Below are 17,402 nucleotides of genomic sequence, written 5' to 3'. Positions count from 1 at the left end.
TCTTCCTCATTTCATCAATGGAGAGGTATTGTCTGGTGGCTTTGCAGAGCTCTTCAGACTCCGCGGCCACATCTGCTGCTGATTTCCCATTTGCATGTCCATTACCATTGGATTCTTTCTACTTGACTCTGCCTCTTCGCATTTGTTCTCGGCCTTTTGCTTAGTTTTCTCTACTCTGCCTTCATATTCTGAGGATGATTGCGTATGAGAGCTCGTCTCAGGAGCCTACAATCCAGAAAAGCAAAATAAACAAACATACAAACCCAAAAAAAAAAAAAAAAAGTTCACATTTTGCCTTTATAAATTAAAATACTGAAAGTCTGAACATTATTTTGTCAAACTTAAACCCAAAAAAACTTGAAAAAAAAAAAAAAAAAAAAAAGAAGAAGAAGAAAAGTCCCCCTTTTAAGTGTCTTTTCATTTATCAATATTAGTGTCAAAAGTAGGGAAATGATATATCCGCCCCTTTTTATCACCAGGAACACCCCCTATCAGTTTTTCAATGACTAAAGAGGGGCTGTTATACTTATGTCAGAAGAATTCAATGCCCCTAATTGCAACAAACACTGACAAGGGGTGTTCGTAGTGATCAAAAGGGGTAGATATATCACTTCCCTAAAAGTATAAACAGGGGGTGTTCCTGGTGATCAAAAGAGGCAGATATATCACTTACCTAAAAGTATAAATGATTAAATAACGCCTTTCTCCAATAGCTTAACTTTTGGAGAAGTTGGTAAGTTAACATGGTATTAGAGCAAATGCCTGGGTTCAAACCTCCAGGATAGTAAAAATTCACACGTAAAATGGGTAAACCCAAAAGAGGGGCCACATGTGCCACGTGTAGGCCAACCTTAGAAAGAGAGGCAGCACGTGAAGCGGAGTGTTAAAAGTATAAAAGATTAAATAACGCCTTTCTCGAATAGCTTAAGCTTTTGGAGAAGTTGGTAAGCTAACAAATAATACAATATCGAAAAAACACATCAAAATACAATGCATTAGAAAAATAGAAAGAACCCACTTTCATCTTCTTCGTACAAAAGAGAAGGAGAAATGGTGCCCAAATGAGGCCTATAAACCTCGTATAGACACTCTTGGAACTAGACACGTCCTCGTCTTCTTGTGGGAGTAATTGCATGTTGGTCACTGCATGACCATGTGTAGTTTGAAGAAAAATAAGGAAGTAAACGTGTCAATCTGGGGTGTATTTTTTGCAACAGTGCTATAAATATTCATTCATCTGCTATAATCCAAACATGGCAGGTCTGAGACTATCAGAGAATAATCCAAACATCTGCATTATTCACTCATCTTCTTCTATCGGCTTTATATTTACATTTTGGAAGGCACACTATCAGAGAATAAAGACGATGTTGGATATTGACCGGAATACCCTTTGCTCAGTGTTAAATTTTCAAATAAATGCCATTTCAGAGGAATAAACATGGCAGTAGGTGATAGGCATGCCGTTTGAAAAACCTATCAGATGGATTTATTAGATTTTCTACATCTGTTGTAAGCTGCCAGCAGACCTCCTCGGAAAGCGTACTAGCTCCGCGGGAGATCTTTGGCAGGTCAGCGTTTGCCACACCCAAAGCTAAGGGTATTTTAGTCATTTTAAATAGACGCAAGATTTTTGCCCTAATTAAATTTTCTTTTGTGTTGGTTCTTGGTTTAAATTGCTGGCTTTTTATGGTGTGGCCCACATTGGTGGGACCCCACCCACTTTAGAGAAATAGTTGGTTTTCCTTTTTAAGTTTGTGCTGAAATTTATAAATATGAGTTGCATTTGATAGGAACAACATCTACAGAGATCATAAGAACCCTCTTTCATTGTTCGGGAGCGAGGAATTTGTGATCTCAACATCTAGTTGCCATGGCCGGATGTAAGTTCCGCATTAATTAATTATTACATATCTATATTGTATGCTTAGCTTCAACATTATTATCTATGGGACTGGGTGGGACCCAGCCTAGAATCAACATTTTGATATGCATCTTCTTCTACCTAAATCCTAACCTCGAATTTTTTTATATTTTCGGTTCTCACAATACCCATTCTCCTCCGGGCTTCAGGAACGAATTGTTGGGCTGGTGAGACACTTCATGCATTTATTAGTGCTAGAGGGAGAGTAAAAATGGTTTTCCTTTTAGCATTTTCCTTCTTTAAAATGTTTTGAACGATATCACTCTCGTTTTCACTCTTACCATGAGGAAAAATCCCTACCCATGATTCATTCATCTTTTCATTTTTCAGCTTCTTGTTCATACTTTACAAATTCACTATCCACTGGAAAGAAAAACAAAAGATGAACGGCAAGGCACCTTTATACGGTCCAGATCAATTTCAAATCATGAGATCTATTAACTAGCGTAAAACTCCAATCTGCTCATAATGATGATTTGACCGTTGGATCGCTACTGATCATCAACCAGTATTCTAGATCATTCCCTATTGAAATTCGATCGTTAATATTGCGTCTGGTCGTGATCCTATGGTTCAGATTGCATCCGATCGAGTTCAACTGCCGGTACGCATTTGTACACAATCATGTAATTCAGTTCACACCCGCTTGTGATCGATCTCATCCAATCACACCAACCATTCAATATTAACACGAATCATGATCAACGGTTCATAGCCTAGCCAATCGAAAAGAATTTAAAATGCCTAACAATGATGAGACATCCGAAGTATTCATGATCAATATAAACAGCAACTAACTTTGCATCACATACTTAAATAAGTGAACAAGGGTAAAACTGCATACATTTACAGCAAAACAAGAACCCTAATGCATTCAAACATCTCTGGTGATTTTATACCCAAAAAAAAACCTCAAAATTATCACCAGCTACCCACATTACCTTCCTTAATTCCCAACCTACACTTGGAAAAAAAGAAGAAAAGAGAACAAGAAAACCAGGAAATATGCTCACAAAACCTTCTTTTCGATGTCTCTTCATTCGCCGGTATCCATCACCCTGTCCTTCTCTTCGAACTTCACCCTCACCACGAACGTTATGCAAATCTGTGTCACATATATCGAGATGAGATAAGACATACGCTTCATAATTAGAGGAACATTCTCTTGACAATTAAAATGATCATATGCCCTCATAGTTAACTATAATGACCAAACAGAACCACATGTTTTGGATCATAGACGGCGTACTCATAGTATTCGAGAGGGCTGTTATTGTGCCCCGATGCGACAAGTCGACCGCAAGGCACCTTTATGTTGTCCTTCCACATGGCGTGTTCTGATTCGTCATGCTTCTTCCACCTATCCCTATCACACCCAACTTCTTCTCTTCCAAAACCTTCGTATCCTGCTTCCAAATACAGCCCACAAACCAACACAAAATAAACATGAATTCTGCTAAAAAAATTCAAAAGAAAGAACAAAGAAAAGGATGGATGAGATAGGAACCCAGAGGACCCATATATTTTTCTTGTTCAAGACCACCATGAATTGAAAGAACTTCAAGATCACCATAAACACATTCTTGACATCCAGTTATACATAGGCCATGTTCTAGCGCAGCAAGAGCAATAAGGGTTCGAAATTGAAATTTGCTCCAGGCGCTAGAGTTTCCTCATCATCAATCCCATAGTCCGAGTATATCACTTTGCCACCAACCTGGATTTGTATCTATCAATGGGTCTATCTGCTTTAATTTCCACCTTGTATACCTACTGACATCTTTTGCGCCCCTCCAAAAAGAGAGACACGTCCTACAGGATGAATTGTTGGAGGAATGAAAGCACTGGAGCCAATAGAATGAGAAGTTTAGACTTTAGACGAATGAAGGTCACGGGTTCGAGTCAAGGAAACAGCCTCTGCAAAGCAGGGGTAAGGCTGCGTACATATAGCTCTCCCCAGACCCCGCAATGGCAGGAGCCTCGTGCACTGAGCCGCCCTTTAAGGTACTCACCCTATAAAATGAATTGTTGGAGAGGAACAAAGGAACTCACGCTGTAAAATGAGAATAAAATTGAGAGAAACCAGCTGATTTTTTATGGGAGCTTCGAGTTCTTTCTACATTGCTTCTATTTAGAAAATCCGCTGGGCAAATCCGATCCAATCGTGCCCAAATAAACGGAAAAATGGAAATAATAAGCAAATCACAAAATGAACACCAAGATTTTACATGGTTCGGCACAAAGGCCTATATCCATGGGCGAGAACACGATCTTCACTATGAGAAAAAAATATACAAGGATTACAGGATTTAACCCGAAACCCACAAATCCGCAACCCTTTCATTGCTTCTCTCACCCAAGACTGTACACCGAGAGTAACCCGAGAGAAAACCCAAGGGAAGAAAACCCACAAGAACCCAAGAAGACTCTCTCTCTCTCTCTCTCTCTCTCTCTCTCTTCTCTCTTTTCTTCCCGCATCTCTCTCTCATCCCTTGAGGTAGCTGACACACCCCAAGCCTCTTTCACGTTCAAGAGAGCCCTTGATATCTTAGGTTTTTCCAAAACCTAAAAATCCTATGTTTCTTATTTTTGGTCTCACACCAAAATAGAAACACATGGGAAACAAGGCAACTTTCCCAACAGCTTCTTTTCAACATGAATGAGATGCAGCTTCAGAATTCAGAGCTGAAGAGAGAAGATAACAAATAAGAATGAGATGTGGCCATCTGAAATATGCAAGTCCTTCGGAGAAAGATGATGAGAACTTGAAGCAAAAAGTTAAATCAAAGAACAGACAGGAATTAGAAAGGAGTATAGGAGAGTGAGGGTGAGGGTGAGGGTGAGGGTGAGGAGATGGTGATGGCCTTACTAACTAATAGAGGGGATGGAGGGCATTGGGAGATGGCCTTACTAAATAGGGAGGTTGGAGAGCTATTGAGTGTTGGAATGGGAGACGGGGTTATCAGGAAATGGAAATTGACTCTTGGATTGGAATGGATACAAACAAATTCTTTATCCCCCTTTTGTCTAACGAGGCTAGGCAGGACACCCACATTGAGTGGTGAAAATCTACTCTCATTCCAAGTTACCAAAGAACATCAACTCAGAAATATTAATTACCAATATTTTCGATAACAGGAATACCCCCAAAAGAATTAAAGTAATTTTGTTTACCTTTGGTGGACTCAAAATCTCTATGATTTCATCTCCAAGAGAAGCAACTGCTAAGATCAAGAATCCTTCACGCCGATCGACTGCTGTAAATCCATGCCTCGCGGCTTCCTTCGCAGCTTCTGCTGCAGAGTCGGTGCATACAATCGCCCTTCCAAACTGTCATATACCCGTTCACTGTTAGAGAATAAATTGTAGACATGTGGGCTCTGCCTAGATTAGACACATTGAGATATGCCCAGCACCCAAATCGCTCTTAACCTTGGCTGTTATCAGTGCAGATTTTAGGTCTTGGGCAATTTAACCGATGGCCCAAATCAATTAGTGGTGGGATCCATCTATGCAAATACAAGAACATATACCACCACAAGAAGATGTCAATACCATGTATCCGGGCACCAGTATAGAACATATTCTTGGCAAGAATCCTTTGTGCATGTACCTAAGTAAGTTGGAGCTTCTGATACCTGGTTTAAAGAAGGAAGAAAATAAGGAGAAGATGTGCCAAATGACAAAATTAACCCAAACACCATAGTATAAAATAACATACGTACCACACCACAAGAGGACCTTGTAGGGTAGCTTTTTTATTTCATCGTATGAAGTACATGCACTCGATTCAATGGCAAAGATGTTGTCTACAGATACTCCATAGCTCTGCATGAAATATGTATATGTGAATCAGACTGTTCTCAAACCTCAAAAAGTGCCCACAATACCCTAAATTAACCAATGATACAAAATTCTTAAAATGCCAGAAGCGTCCTCAATTACGCAAAGTTTCAAACATGAAATTGTGCAAGGAAGATGGTCTTACCACATCACCAACCTTTATAGGCTCGTAAGTCTTCTCCAAATAATTCAGGATCATCTTGTAATCTGCTGAGTGTTTCTCCAATGGAAGGATTGAGCAACCCAATTTCTTGTAGCGATGGAACAAAGGGTCATCGATTATCTCTCCTGTCATGTCTCCTACGAGTCGTGATGCCACATTTATATCTCGGACAGTCTCCAATCTCGCTGCCGCCTGCATGTTTGATTGGATTATATACAAGAAGCCAACGGAATTCAAACCAAAAGAAATTTACAATACTAAAACTTAAAGAAGCAACTTCTAAAAGATGCTGAGCTATCGACATTAAAATGAGTCGACTTGATTCCAAGCTGGGTAGAGCATAAAAAGCATAAGATGTCCAATGACTAAAACCTCAAAACGTGAAAAAGTCTATCATACTATAGCGAACATGTGCAATCCAGTTTTGGTTTTTCAAACAATGGAATTCACACATATGTAGATGGAAGGCCTCAGCAGATTTACGTGGTCAGCAAGTTGCAACAAGTCCCTAAAGAAGAAAGGCCTAGTTGAGTGCAGGAGTGTGAACCACTTGTTACTGAAGTCTTTCCAAAGAGCATTGGCATTAGTACCCATTTCCACCAATTTCACTGATTCTACAAACTCTAGTAGAACATCCTCACCTACAAAACCAAAACCATTCTCAAATTTTGAGAGAGAGAGAGAGTGAGAGAGTTAGACATAGAGAGAGCATCTGCTTACATTTTTTTAAATGGGCATCAGTGAGCATCCCTGTAGGTAGATCTGGGCTATCCAATCCCATGACCATTACAGCATATCTGCAAAGCAAATACACGATTCCCGTTTATCATTTTCGAGCCCAAAAACAAGAACTAATAAAGAAAATGACTTAAAACTTCCAAAAGATTGCCTCTAGAAATAAGAAAGTAAACACTAAGCCGATGAAAACTTACCTGTATATTTCCTGACGGCATAAGACCTTCATGATATTGGCAACCAGTGGATCAAGCTTGCTGCGGGCAGCTGCAATTTCAAGCTGTCGTGGATCCAATCTTCCATATCGCACATCAAAACCTTCACCCTATAAGGAATGGCAAATGAATTTTTTCCAGTCTAAGTCCTAGATATTTTCAATTTCAAGTAATTGAGATGGAAAAAAGAGCATCTAAGGACTTAAGGGTACTTTAAATGACGCTAAAATCAGTTAGAATTTGCAAATATCATTTCTAAGATTGTTATTACCATTATTCACAAATAATCATGTTTAACTTCAAAACTTTTGGAATGTAAAAGGGTATAATAAAGTGCGCCATGTCTATTTGATAGAACTTCAGACGCTTCTTTTGGATCTCTCTCTCCCATGGCTCGAATCGGTTACCAGTGAGCTCCTCGAAGACCTTAGCAAACTCCGCAATTGCGTCATCAGCATTATCAATCTGTTCAACCCTCTCCTCAACTCTCTCTTCTGCTCCATGGCCATTGCCAACTCGGCTCTGCTTGTAGTAAAGGTGCAAGCGATTTTCGGGCACCACAATCAGCTGCATGATACAATACCTGTCCGAAAGTGCAAATTATGACGTAATCCTTAATACTAAAACTCATTTAGTCAACTCAAAATGACACTGGTTGCTAGTAAAATGAGTTGACCCACAAACCAATGGGTTAGTGTGAAACTTAATCACTTTGTTTGCATACTTAATGTGTCAAAATATAAAGACTATGAATGTCAATATATAATATGTAGGAAATGATTTTTTTAACCCCCCTTGCCAATATTTCCACCCCTCTTGTTTGTCTTTTTACGATACCCATTGGTTGACCCACAAACCAATGGGTTAGTGTGAAACTTAATCACTTTGTTTGCATACTTAATGTGTCAAAATATAAAGACTATGAATGTCAATATATAATATGTAGGAAATGATTTTTTTAACCCCCCTTGCCAATATTTCCACCTCTCTTGTTTGTCTTTTTACGATACTTCTACCGTCCTTTCCCAGTATTTTTTTTTCGAATAGTGGAAATTGTATTAAGAAGCAGGCAGAAACCCAATGACCGAGATGGTCAAGTACTAGCTAAACGAAAGGAAGAAGGGAAAGAAGGGTGGAATACATTCAGGAGATCTATGTAAACAGCAATAGTAACAAAAAAAAGAGAGGAGGAGGAGGGTAAGCACTAGGAATCTAATTCACGCGTCAGCTAAGGTGAGACCACCTCAGCGGAATGCTCTATCTGGATAATCAACTCCCTTTCTTAGTATTTCCACCCTTCTTGTTTGTATTCTCCTCAAGATGCCATCATTTGCAGTCAGACACACAAAAGGGAAATGCAGTCATTTGTAGGAAAAGGCAAATGAAAACAGTTGGAAATGATGGGAAACAGGGTGGAAATATCACCCCTCGAGTATTTGCATTATCTTGATTAGACCTACTTCCGAATTGAGTCTACTTTTTGAGTTTCTGAACTAAGACCGGCAAAACAAGTCTCTCTACTTGGCTAAATTCACGTGGAGTGTAAAACAGAGGAGGAAAGAAGGTAATATTACTCAGTTAATCCTCTTCCCTGGTCAAAGACAGAAAATGCACAATTGAACAGTATCCCATCTTTCTCAAAGATATAACCACCTTGCTCCTCCAGCTTAGAGTCTTCGTACACCCCTCTCTTACCACGTAGTTTAAGCTGTTGGCAAAGACAACCAGGAAAAACCAAGAGAACCCATGAAATTATCCATTGGAAGAGGCAAGAAACACATACAGAAAGGGATTATTCTAGGAACTCATACTTTTGAAGAGATATCCTCTCTAATATCTTGTTCGTCCCATGAAATCCCACAGCCTTCTGATGAAAGATTAGCTCTTACAACACCATAAGCTTCCCAAGGCTGGGCTTCTTGCTTGTCGGTGCTATCATTTAGCCAAGCTTCGCTCACCACAGGTATGTTGCTCTCCCTAGAAAAGCATTTCCCATGGAAATTTGTCAATGCCACCCAACAATTAAACCAATTGAAACACAGACCCAAGAGCTTGATAAATCATGAAAATGAACTAAAACTCCAGCACAACAATGGTAGAGTCTAAACAGATTACCAAAATCACCCACAAATAATTCTGGAAATGTTTCAGAGAGGGGTCGGGAGAAATTTGATAAAATGCATTTGTATAATACATCTCCTATGTACACATACTTATTTTCTAGATAAGAAACAACAAAAAGCATTGAACGACGATCAAACCGTCAAATGCATGTCTTTAATCTTTAAGAATTCTAAAATTCTTAATTAATCTATGAAATTGATAAGTTAATCATCAAATTTACATTTAATTTTAAAAATCAGGATTATTTTGTAAAATTAGCATTTGTGCGTGAAGTACAAGATATTTTTACATTATTTGGAATTTTCGAAATTTAAAACAGCGCTCAAAAGTTGAGGATTTTAAAAAATTTGTAACTATATGTAACCAGCTAAAGTTTAAAGAACATCAAGTGAATGAGGTGAGTTAATTTTATCAAGAACTAACATTGCTTTGATGAATTTGGAGGACCTGCTGCCCTCGCCTTCAGCAGGAGACACCACAAGGCAAGTTACACCTACAAAACAAAACAAAGTCCCACAAATTTGAGAACCACAATTGTTGTATAAAAAACCTTGAACGACATATTCTCTTACAATCTTGATTTTTTTCCACTGGTATGGTGATTCTACCAGGAACTGTGTTGGAAACCTTCCCTCCATGCTTCTCTATCTCTGCCCTCCAGTATTGCTGTCGTAAAAAAATATTAGAAAGCAATAAAAAAAACCGATTAAAAAAAGGCTTATCGACAACAGTATTCTTATGTGTGTGTGACAATGTGAGAAAGTCTTCCAGAGAGACAGATCGTCATGCGGGCAAAGGACTTGTCTTGGGGTGATAGTACCCTCTGAGGTCGGTGACTTGGGTCCTGGTTCTTACGCCACTAAAAACAAAAATAAAACAAAAATCAATATAAATGAAGACATTTTGGATTATCATTCAACGGTCACATGTGAGCATCTTGCCAGATCACATAGATCAACAGTCATGTGTAACCAGATCCCTAAGGACGTCCAGATCGATAATAAGACGATTCATATCGGCGATTGGGCCGAGCATATTTCTAACTTAGTATATTTCTGTTTTTTACTGGTAGTATATTTCTATTTTTAAACTTAGCTTATTTACATTATTAGTTAAATACTAATTTAAAGGGCGGCCCAGTGCACGAAGCTTCTACCATAGCGGGGTCTTGGGAGGGCTAGATGTACGCAGCCTTACCCCTGCTTCGCAGAGAGGCTGTTTCCGTGACTCAAACCCGTGACCACCAGGTCACAATGGAGCAACCTTACCGTTGTGTCAAGGCTCGCCCTCTATTAGTTAAATACTAATTTACTTAGCTTATTTACTTAATTAGTTAATTGCTAATATTATGTTTTCAAGTTATGCATTCTTTTCAAAAGGCAGTTTTTATAAAGTTTCCAATTGTAGTTCACCACAAAAGGGCAACAAGCTAATTCGTGGGATATGAAGTATCCTTTCTAAAGATTAGCAATACCCTTAATTAGATTAGTTAAAGTAGAAAGTAACTGAGGTTAATTAGCTATTGCCTTTTTATTCCATGTAGTTGCTTTTGTTTCTTTTATTTAATGAATCGATGACAAGCATAGCAGTTTCCATCAATTCTATTGCCTAAAGTAAAGAGAGCTCCTTCTTATTCTTAGTGTTACCAAATATAAAGAAAGTGACTCCCATACATATGTTTGGAATACAAAGTTAAAGGAGCTTGTTTTTAGACGATTAAAACATTGAATAAAGTGTGTTTTGTGCAAGAAGGTGCTCTTAAACTTGTTTCTTGGAGTTTCCATACAAATTTGGGTTAGCTTTCAAGCCCTACGAGTGTCCTTTGTAATCTTTTGATCGGATCGTCTTCTCCATTATTGATCGTATGCCGCTCCCATGTCAATTGGTATTAAAGCGGTGCTTGCTAATGTGCCGATTTATCAAATGCATGTATTCAAATGCCCTATGAGCGTGGAAAATAGAATTGAGCAAATCCAAAGGCGCTTCTTCCTATTGGGAGGGAGGGGGAGGCAAGGTCTGAAGATAAACGTGGTATCCCACTAGTAAAGTGGTATGCAAGCCTAAAAGCATGGGGGGGCTGGGCATAAGCAGGATTAAACAAATGAACATTTCACTTCTCGGAAAATAGCTCTGGAGGTTTGGGGAGGAGGGATCCCAACTTTGGGTTAAAGTCCTAGTAGGAAAATATGGAGCTGCACCAGGGCTTTGGAGATCAACGGACAATTTTAGATGTCTAGGGGTGACTACTTGGCAAGACATAATGCGATTCTCACATTTGTTTTTTCCTGGGTGCAAATTTAGAGTCTATTCCGGGGAGAGGACAAGGTTTTGGGTCGATAAGTGGTGCTCAGATCGGCCTTTGAAAGATAACTTTCTGGACTAGTTTGTCACTGCGGTTGCCGGAGATAGTTTCGTGAAGGACAACTTTGTTAGAAGTCTTGCGTCCATTGGTCAGCTAATGGAGTTGTTGGAGGGGTACATTAAACAAGTTGGTATGGATAAAAGGGTCTGGATCTGTAATTCATCAGGGGACTTCTCTATCAAGTCCTTTTTATCAACAGCTTGTGGCTTGTCCTCCATCTCCCAAGGTAGCTAGAGTATGATCAATCAAGGTCCCGCCTAGAGTACGCATCTTTTGTTGGGCGGCTATTCTTGAGAGGAATTAGACTGTCGACTTCTTGCGATAAAGGAAGATGATCATCATTGACCACTGTGCTTTGTGTATAGAGGCCGGAGAAACTGTGGATCATTAGTTTATTCACTGCAAAGTATGGAGCAAACTGTTACGTATATTCGGTATTGCTTGGGTGTTTCCTGAGAAATTAATCGACCTTTTTTCAAGTTGGGCGGAGCGTCCCTTGAAGAAAAAAGGAAGAATTTTGTGGAATGTGGCCTTTTTAGCTACCATTTGGGTGCTTTAGAAAGAAAGAAATGCAAGAGGATTCGATGGGGTTATAAAAAGCCCTGGTTTCTTGTTCATCAAAGTGCTTGCTTTGTCGATTTCTTGGGTCAAGGCTATTCCATACTTTAAATTTGTATCCGCCTATGACTTATGGGAAGGGTGGAGAGTTGTGTGCTCAAGTGTGGAGAAAAAACAACAAGTTGTCCAAAAGTAGGTTCCTCCTGAGCTGGGATTTTTTAAGCTTAATTTTGATGGGTCAAGCTTTGGAAACCCTGGTTTATCGGCATTGAAGGTGTTTCGAGGAATGAGTGTGGAGAGGTTTCATGGGCCTTCGCGGATCCAATAGGGATGGTGGATTCCTCAAAAGCCAAAGTGAGAGCATTTCATCATGGTATAAGTTGATTGCTAGAGATCGCTTAGATAAAGTAGTGGTAGACAGGGATTCTCTTAATGTCATCCGATGGCTTGATGGCTTGGCTAATCATCCTTGGAGGTTTGATCAGTTTTTTGATGAGATGTTTAATTGGATGGGATCTTCATCGGTTGTGTTCAGGCATGTTCGTAGATCAGCAAACTCGGTGGCCGATGCTCTAGCCAGAGATGGAGTTTCCATGGAAGAAATGGTGCTCTATGATTCTCTTACTCCTTGATGTCTTGTTGTTGTTATTTTTCTTTTGTCTTCCTAGCCTCTATTTGAGCTTCTTCCTGCATTTTTTTTTTTTTTTTGAGAATTTGCTTCTTCCTGCATTTAGACCATCTCGGCCATCTTTTTCAATGAAATTGGCTATTATTAAAAAGAAGGAGTATAGTAGTTACACATTTGGATCTTGAATTACATCAATTAGATGTTAAAGCAACATCTTTAGATGAAAATTTAGATAAGAAAATTTAAATATTACGACCTGGTGGAGATATAAATGAAGAAAATAAAGATAACATATATAAATTAAATAAATCAATATACAATTTGAAACAGTCTTTAAGAAAGTGGTACTATATTTTTCATAACAAAGCAGTAGTATATGTTTTTATTCCAAACAATTATGATCATTGTCTATATTGGTTTAATAGTGGGATCATGTCCTTATATGCAGATGATTTGTCTTCCATTAAAATGGTAAGGTGAGCTCAAAAGATAAACACATTGATATATTCGCACCCCCTGCAGGATGATTCACACCCCTATAACTTGAATTGACATAAAAAAGCGTCAGACTTTAACACGTCTTTGAAGTCAAATCACGTTAAAGGGGTGTGAATCATCCTACAGGGGGTGTCAATTTATCATCACCCTTGATATATATGACACAAGATAGAAAAACAACAAAACAGTGAGTCATTTGCCTGCCATCCATTGAAATGGTGGCAGATTTGTTGACAAAAGTAACATCATTTGAAATTATAAGGAGTCAAGTGATCTCCAATGGACTGAAAGATGATTAATAGACATCCGAGGCAATATTGGCCACGTGGGAGATTTAGGACCGTATGACCAAATAACTCATTGAAGGGTCCTGATTCACTTTTGATAAAGATTAGCATGCACACACACAACATGTTTTATTAAATACACGCACACACAATATGTATTAATATTTATTTTCATTAAATCACATATTATGTTTGCATAATCAAATTTACCGTGGACACAGCTAAGTAAACATGACTGGGTGGTTGATTTGGTTATGTCAACTAAATGTAGTTAAATTCACTCTGTAAAAGCTAACAACTATTATGAGTAGGAGAAACCACGTTTGGGAAGCCTAATGTCTATATTAAATACTATTATCAAAGGTGCTTGAATATGATCCAACTTGTAGGATCGAGTTGCGACGAGGAGACTGGTGATAGGAAATCAGATGAATGAATCCAATGAAAGTAATCTATCAAACTCATATTAGAGTAGTAAATAAAAGCACAAAGAAAGGGGGAGAAAATTACAACGGTAACCATGCTATTTTTTATCCCATCAGGTAATTTGAGGGGCTTTTCTATTCTTCGTGGGTCTCTGGTAGTGTTTGTGCAAGCAGACCATTCGCTATAAAATCCATTGCATCTGTACTTGCTCTCGGCACACTCCAAAGCACCGTTGCAAATGGTGCATTTACCCAAAGGTCCATAGAACATCATGTCCTGGCTGTTCAAAACAAAGAACAAAAATTGTCCCAACTGGATTAAAGATGCAAATTTACATGGAAAAATACAGATAGAAAGGATTTCGTATACATGTCACAATATCACCAACTCAACTTGCTCGAGTCAGACTTGAGTCGTTATACAAAGGAGTTGACTCCTATAACTTGGTAAAAACGTGAATGACACAGTGTCAAGACCACAACATAACATCTAAATTTATGCATTTTAATCTGCTAAAATTCTAGTTGAACATTACGTTGGATATTTCAAATTATTTTATTTATTTTTTATTTATTTAAAGAGGTACTTCTTTTTGTTCTAGAAATGGTATCTCAATTCAAAAGACAATTTTTGTTGTGAAAGGGTATCTTGTTTATTCAAAAGATGCTTGTTGTGAAAGGTTGCCTTCATGCATTTTTATTTTCTATAAAAGAAGGCCTAGGATCTCATTTCATGAACAATATTTTGTGAACAGTTTTTTAACTCTTTTTTTTTTTTCTATTAACACTCCTCTTTCTTCTTTCTCTAGTATAGGCATACATGTTGCTATTGAATTTGGTGTGTAGCCCTTATCATAGTATAGGCATTGTGTCCTCATAACTTTATTTCCTGGTAACCACCAGCAGAAGTGGGGAAATAAGTTTCAATGGAAAGCCTTAATTGGCTTGCGTTGTCTGTCTCTCATTTATATACCTCATTCTATTTGTGTTTGTGTTTCTTACTTTGATTATTTGAGTCTCTATTGATCATTCATCATACCAATTTGTCTCGAACACATTAGTGGTAGAATGGACTCGAGTTTCTATCAAGTTGACTCCGCGCAGACCAACTTTCATTCATCATACCAATTATGATAGAAATGAAAACATAAAAACAAATATGAAAACCATCTATCTATATATGTAGGGATGCCATAATTCTCTTTATGTTTGGACTTAGGATTAGTGAGTCATGCATTTTTCTATGGTGGGTTTTGGATATACCATCTTGGGACAACAGCATCTTCAGAACCAGAAGAATCTTGGCCATTAGCTTCCAATATCTTCCGCATTTCATCAATGGAGAGATACTCTCTAGTAGCCTTGCAGAGCTCATCAAACTCCGCGGCGACATCTGCTGCAGATTTCCTATTGGCATGTCCATTGTCTTTGTTTACAACCTTTGAGTTCTTTGTCCTTGAGCTTTGCCCTTTACTCTCCGCCTTTTGCTTCTTTTTCTCACCTTTACCTTCATCTTCAGAAGATGAAGATGAATGGGCATGAGACTGCAATACAGTCAAACAGGCCTAATTTGGTTTAGAACCAACAAAATTTTAGCCAAAAAGAGAGGGGGCTTCTGAAGATGAATGAGCATGAGACTGCAATACAGTCAAACATTATTTGGTCTAATTTAAACCTCAAAAAATTAATAATAAAAAAAAAAGACAGAAGAAAAGTTTCTCTTTTTAAAACCTAACTTCATGAATTTGGTTTATACCCAACAAAATTTTAGCCTTTTGCTTCTTTTTCTCACCTTTACCTTCATCCTCAGAGGATGAAGATGAATGGGCATGAGAGTGCAATACAGTCAAACAGGCCTAATTTGGTTTAGACCCAACAAAATTTTAGCCAAAAAAAAAGGGGGGCTTCTGAAGATGAATGAGCATGAGACTGCAATACAGTCAAACATTATTTGGTCTAATTTAAACCCCAAAAAAAATAACAATAAAAGACAGAAAAATAGTTACTCTTTTCAAAACCTAACTTCGTAAATTTGGTTTAGACCCAACAAAATTTTAGACCCCCCGCCCCCCCCCCCCCCCCCCACAAAAAAAAAAAAAAAAAGTTCTCCAAGCATTCACACTTTTTCGCCAAAAACTCATAAAGACAAGAAAGGAAACACCAGCAACCATTTTGAAGTAAAAAGAGCAAGAACTCACTTTCATCATCAACTATGTCTTATCACAACAAAACACAGGGAAATGGTAGAGAAAGAAAGAAAGACAATTTTATTAGTCTTGTGCATTCTCTCTTGGAATTAGACACGTCTTCCATTTCTTGCAGGAATTGCATGTTTGTCACTGTTTGGAACATGCAAGTGTTGGTTGTAGAAAAAAAGAAAGAAGTAAACGTGTCAATATGGGCGTATTTTTTGCTCTGTAACAAGAGTCCTGCCTTGGAAGTTGAGAAGACACTGGTTTTTGTATGTATTCTTTTGGGACATTATATTTAAGGAAAGGGTGCTGATAAATTAGACCCAAAATATTTGTCCCCTTTTAACAGCCTTTGACAAGAAAATTGAATGGGACCAAATTGGGGATAATAAATCGAATACTAACCGTTGCATATGCTCATGGAGATGAATTGAGGTGTTCTGGAGCTGATATTCTTTTAGATGATTCTAAGTGAAAGCCTCTGAAGATCTCGTCTGAGCGAGAAGAGCTTGAAATGGCTTTTCCCTGAGGAATAAATAAGAAGTTTTCAATGCGTTTATTTGTTTCAAATCGACGGTGAAAAATTTACTTCGATAAAAGGGCAAAATACTTCCAAATGGATTGAGTAGCAAATACTACAGCTTTAACTCCCTCCCAGGACTTACATACATGGGATAGTGCAGGCCTTCCCGGACATACTTGAGATAGTGTAGGTTTTCGTTCCATAGTTTCCCAACTTAAAAAAAATCTGTTGGATGGGCGTTGTAGACTTGGAGAGTAGTGGAATAAGACGTAACAGGGACGAGACAAGCATTGAATTTGTTTGGAATTACTTCGGAGAATAGTTGGATTTACTTGGAATTACTTCATAGAATAGTAGAAAGTAGTATTTTGTTATGCGGCACAGGCTCGGAGAGTGGGGAATAAGTACGGATGTCATTACCCATTCAGAGAGTGAGAGTCTGTGTGTGTGTGTGTGGGAGAGAGAGAGAGAGGCACAATTCACAAGATTTTTAAAGCAAAATTTCATTTATTTGGGAGAATTTGGTTTGAAAGCCATAAGGAGATAAGAATTCCACCTTAGCAGACATGCGATAATTACCAATATAACTCATTAAGGAATCTCTTGAAAGTTTGATGCAACATTGACAACCAAATGAGGAATGGCATATGAAATTCCTTTAAAATCCCGATGGCTGTCGAGAGTTTGTGCAACCTAATAGTCATTGTATCCAAGGAAACTAGGACCCCAATTATAACTTTGTATAGCCAGGCATAGTTCACTAATCCCGCCTGAACTTGGACCGGTCTCCACATCCAAATCATGGTTTTTAAGGCTACAATTAAAATGTTTAATTTGATTTTCTATGTAACAATTCTAAACGATATCATGCTAACATGTTTCCCTATTATGCCCCTGACAATAAAAAATATATATGGCGTAGGTA

The 17,402-nt window shown here is 38.3% G+C and overlaps 1 protein-coding gene across 1 annotated transcript; it reads right to left on the bottom strand.

The window, feature by feature from the left end:
- Positions 1-2,822: 2,822 nt before the first annotated feature.
- Positions 2,823-15,799, bottom strand: LOC143877554 (poly ADP-ribose polymerase 3). Its single transcript, XM_077379678.1, is given in 19 exon segments — positions 2,823-3,029; positions 3,149-3,282; positions 3,285-3,330; positions 5,099-5,254; positions 5,480-5,562; positions 5,650-5,752; positions 5,913-6,122; positions 6,414-6,571; positions 6,651-6,727; positions 6,863-6,990; positions 7,220-7,463; positions 8,455-8,588; positions 8,692-8,857; positions 9,428-9,497; positions 9,613-9,670; positions 9,756-9,863; positions 13,857-14,043; positions 15,026-15,306; positions 15,555-15,799. Coding segments are annotated over 19 exon segments (2,451 nt in total). The 5' UTR covers positions 15,594-15,799; the 3' UTR covers positions 2,823-2,960.
- Positions 15,800-17,402: the final 1,603 nt, after the last annotated feature.

The sequence above is a fragment of the Tasmannia lanceolata genome, unplaced genomic scaffold, assembly GCF_043159265.1.
Source record: "Tasmannia lanceolata isolate RefF3 unplaced genomic scaffold, GAP_Taslan_0.1 ptg000005l, whole genome shotgun sequence".
Lineage (NCBI taxonomy): Eukaryota > Viridiplantae > Streptophyta > Magnoliopsida > Canellales > Winteraceae > Tasmannia > Tasmannia lanceolata.
The sequence above is the reverse complement of the archived record's forward strand: the minus strand, read 5'-3'. Positions and strand labels throughout refer to the sequence as shown.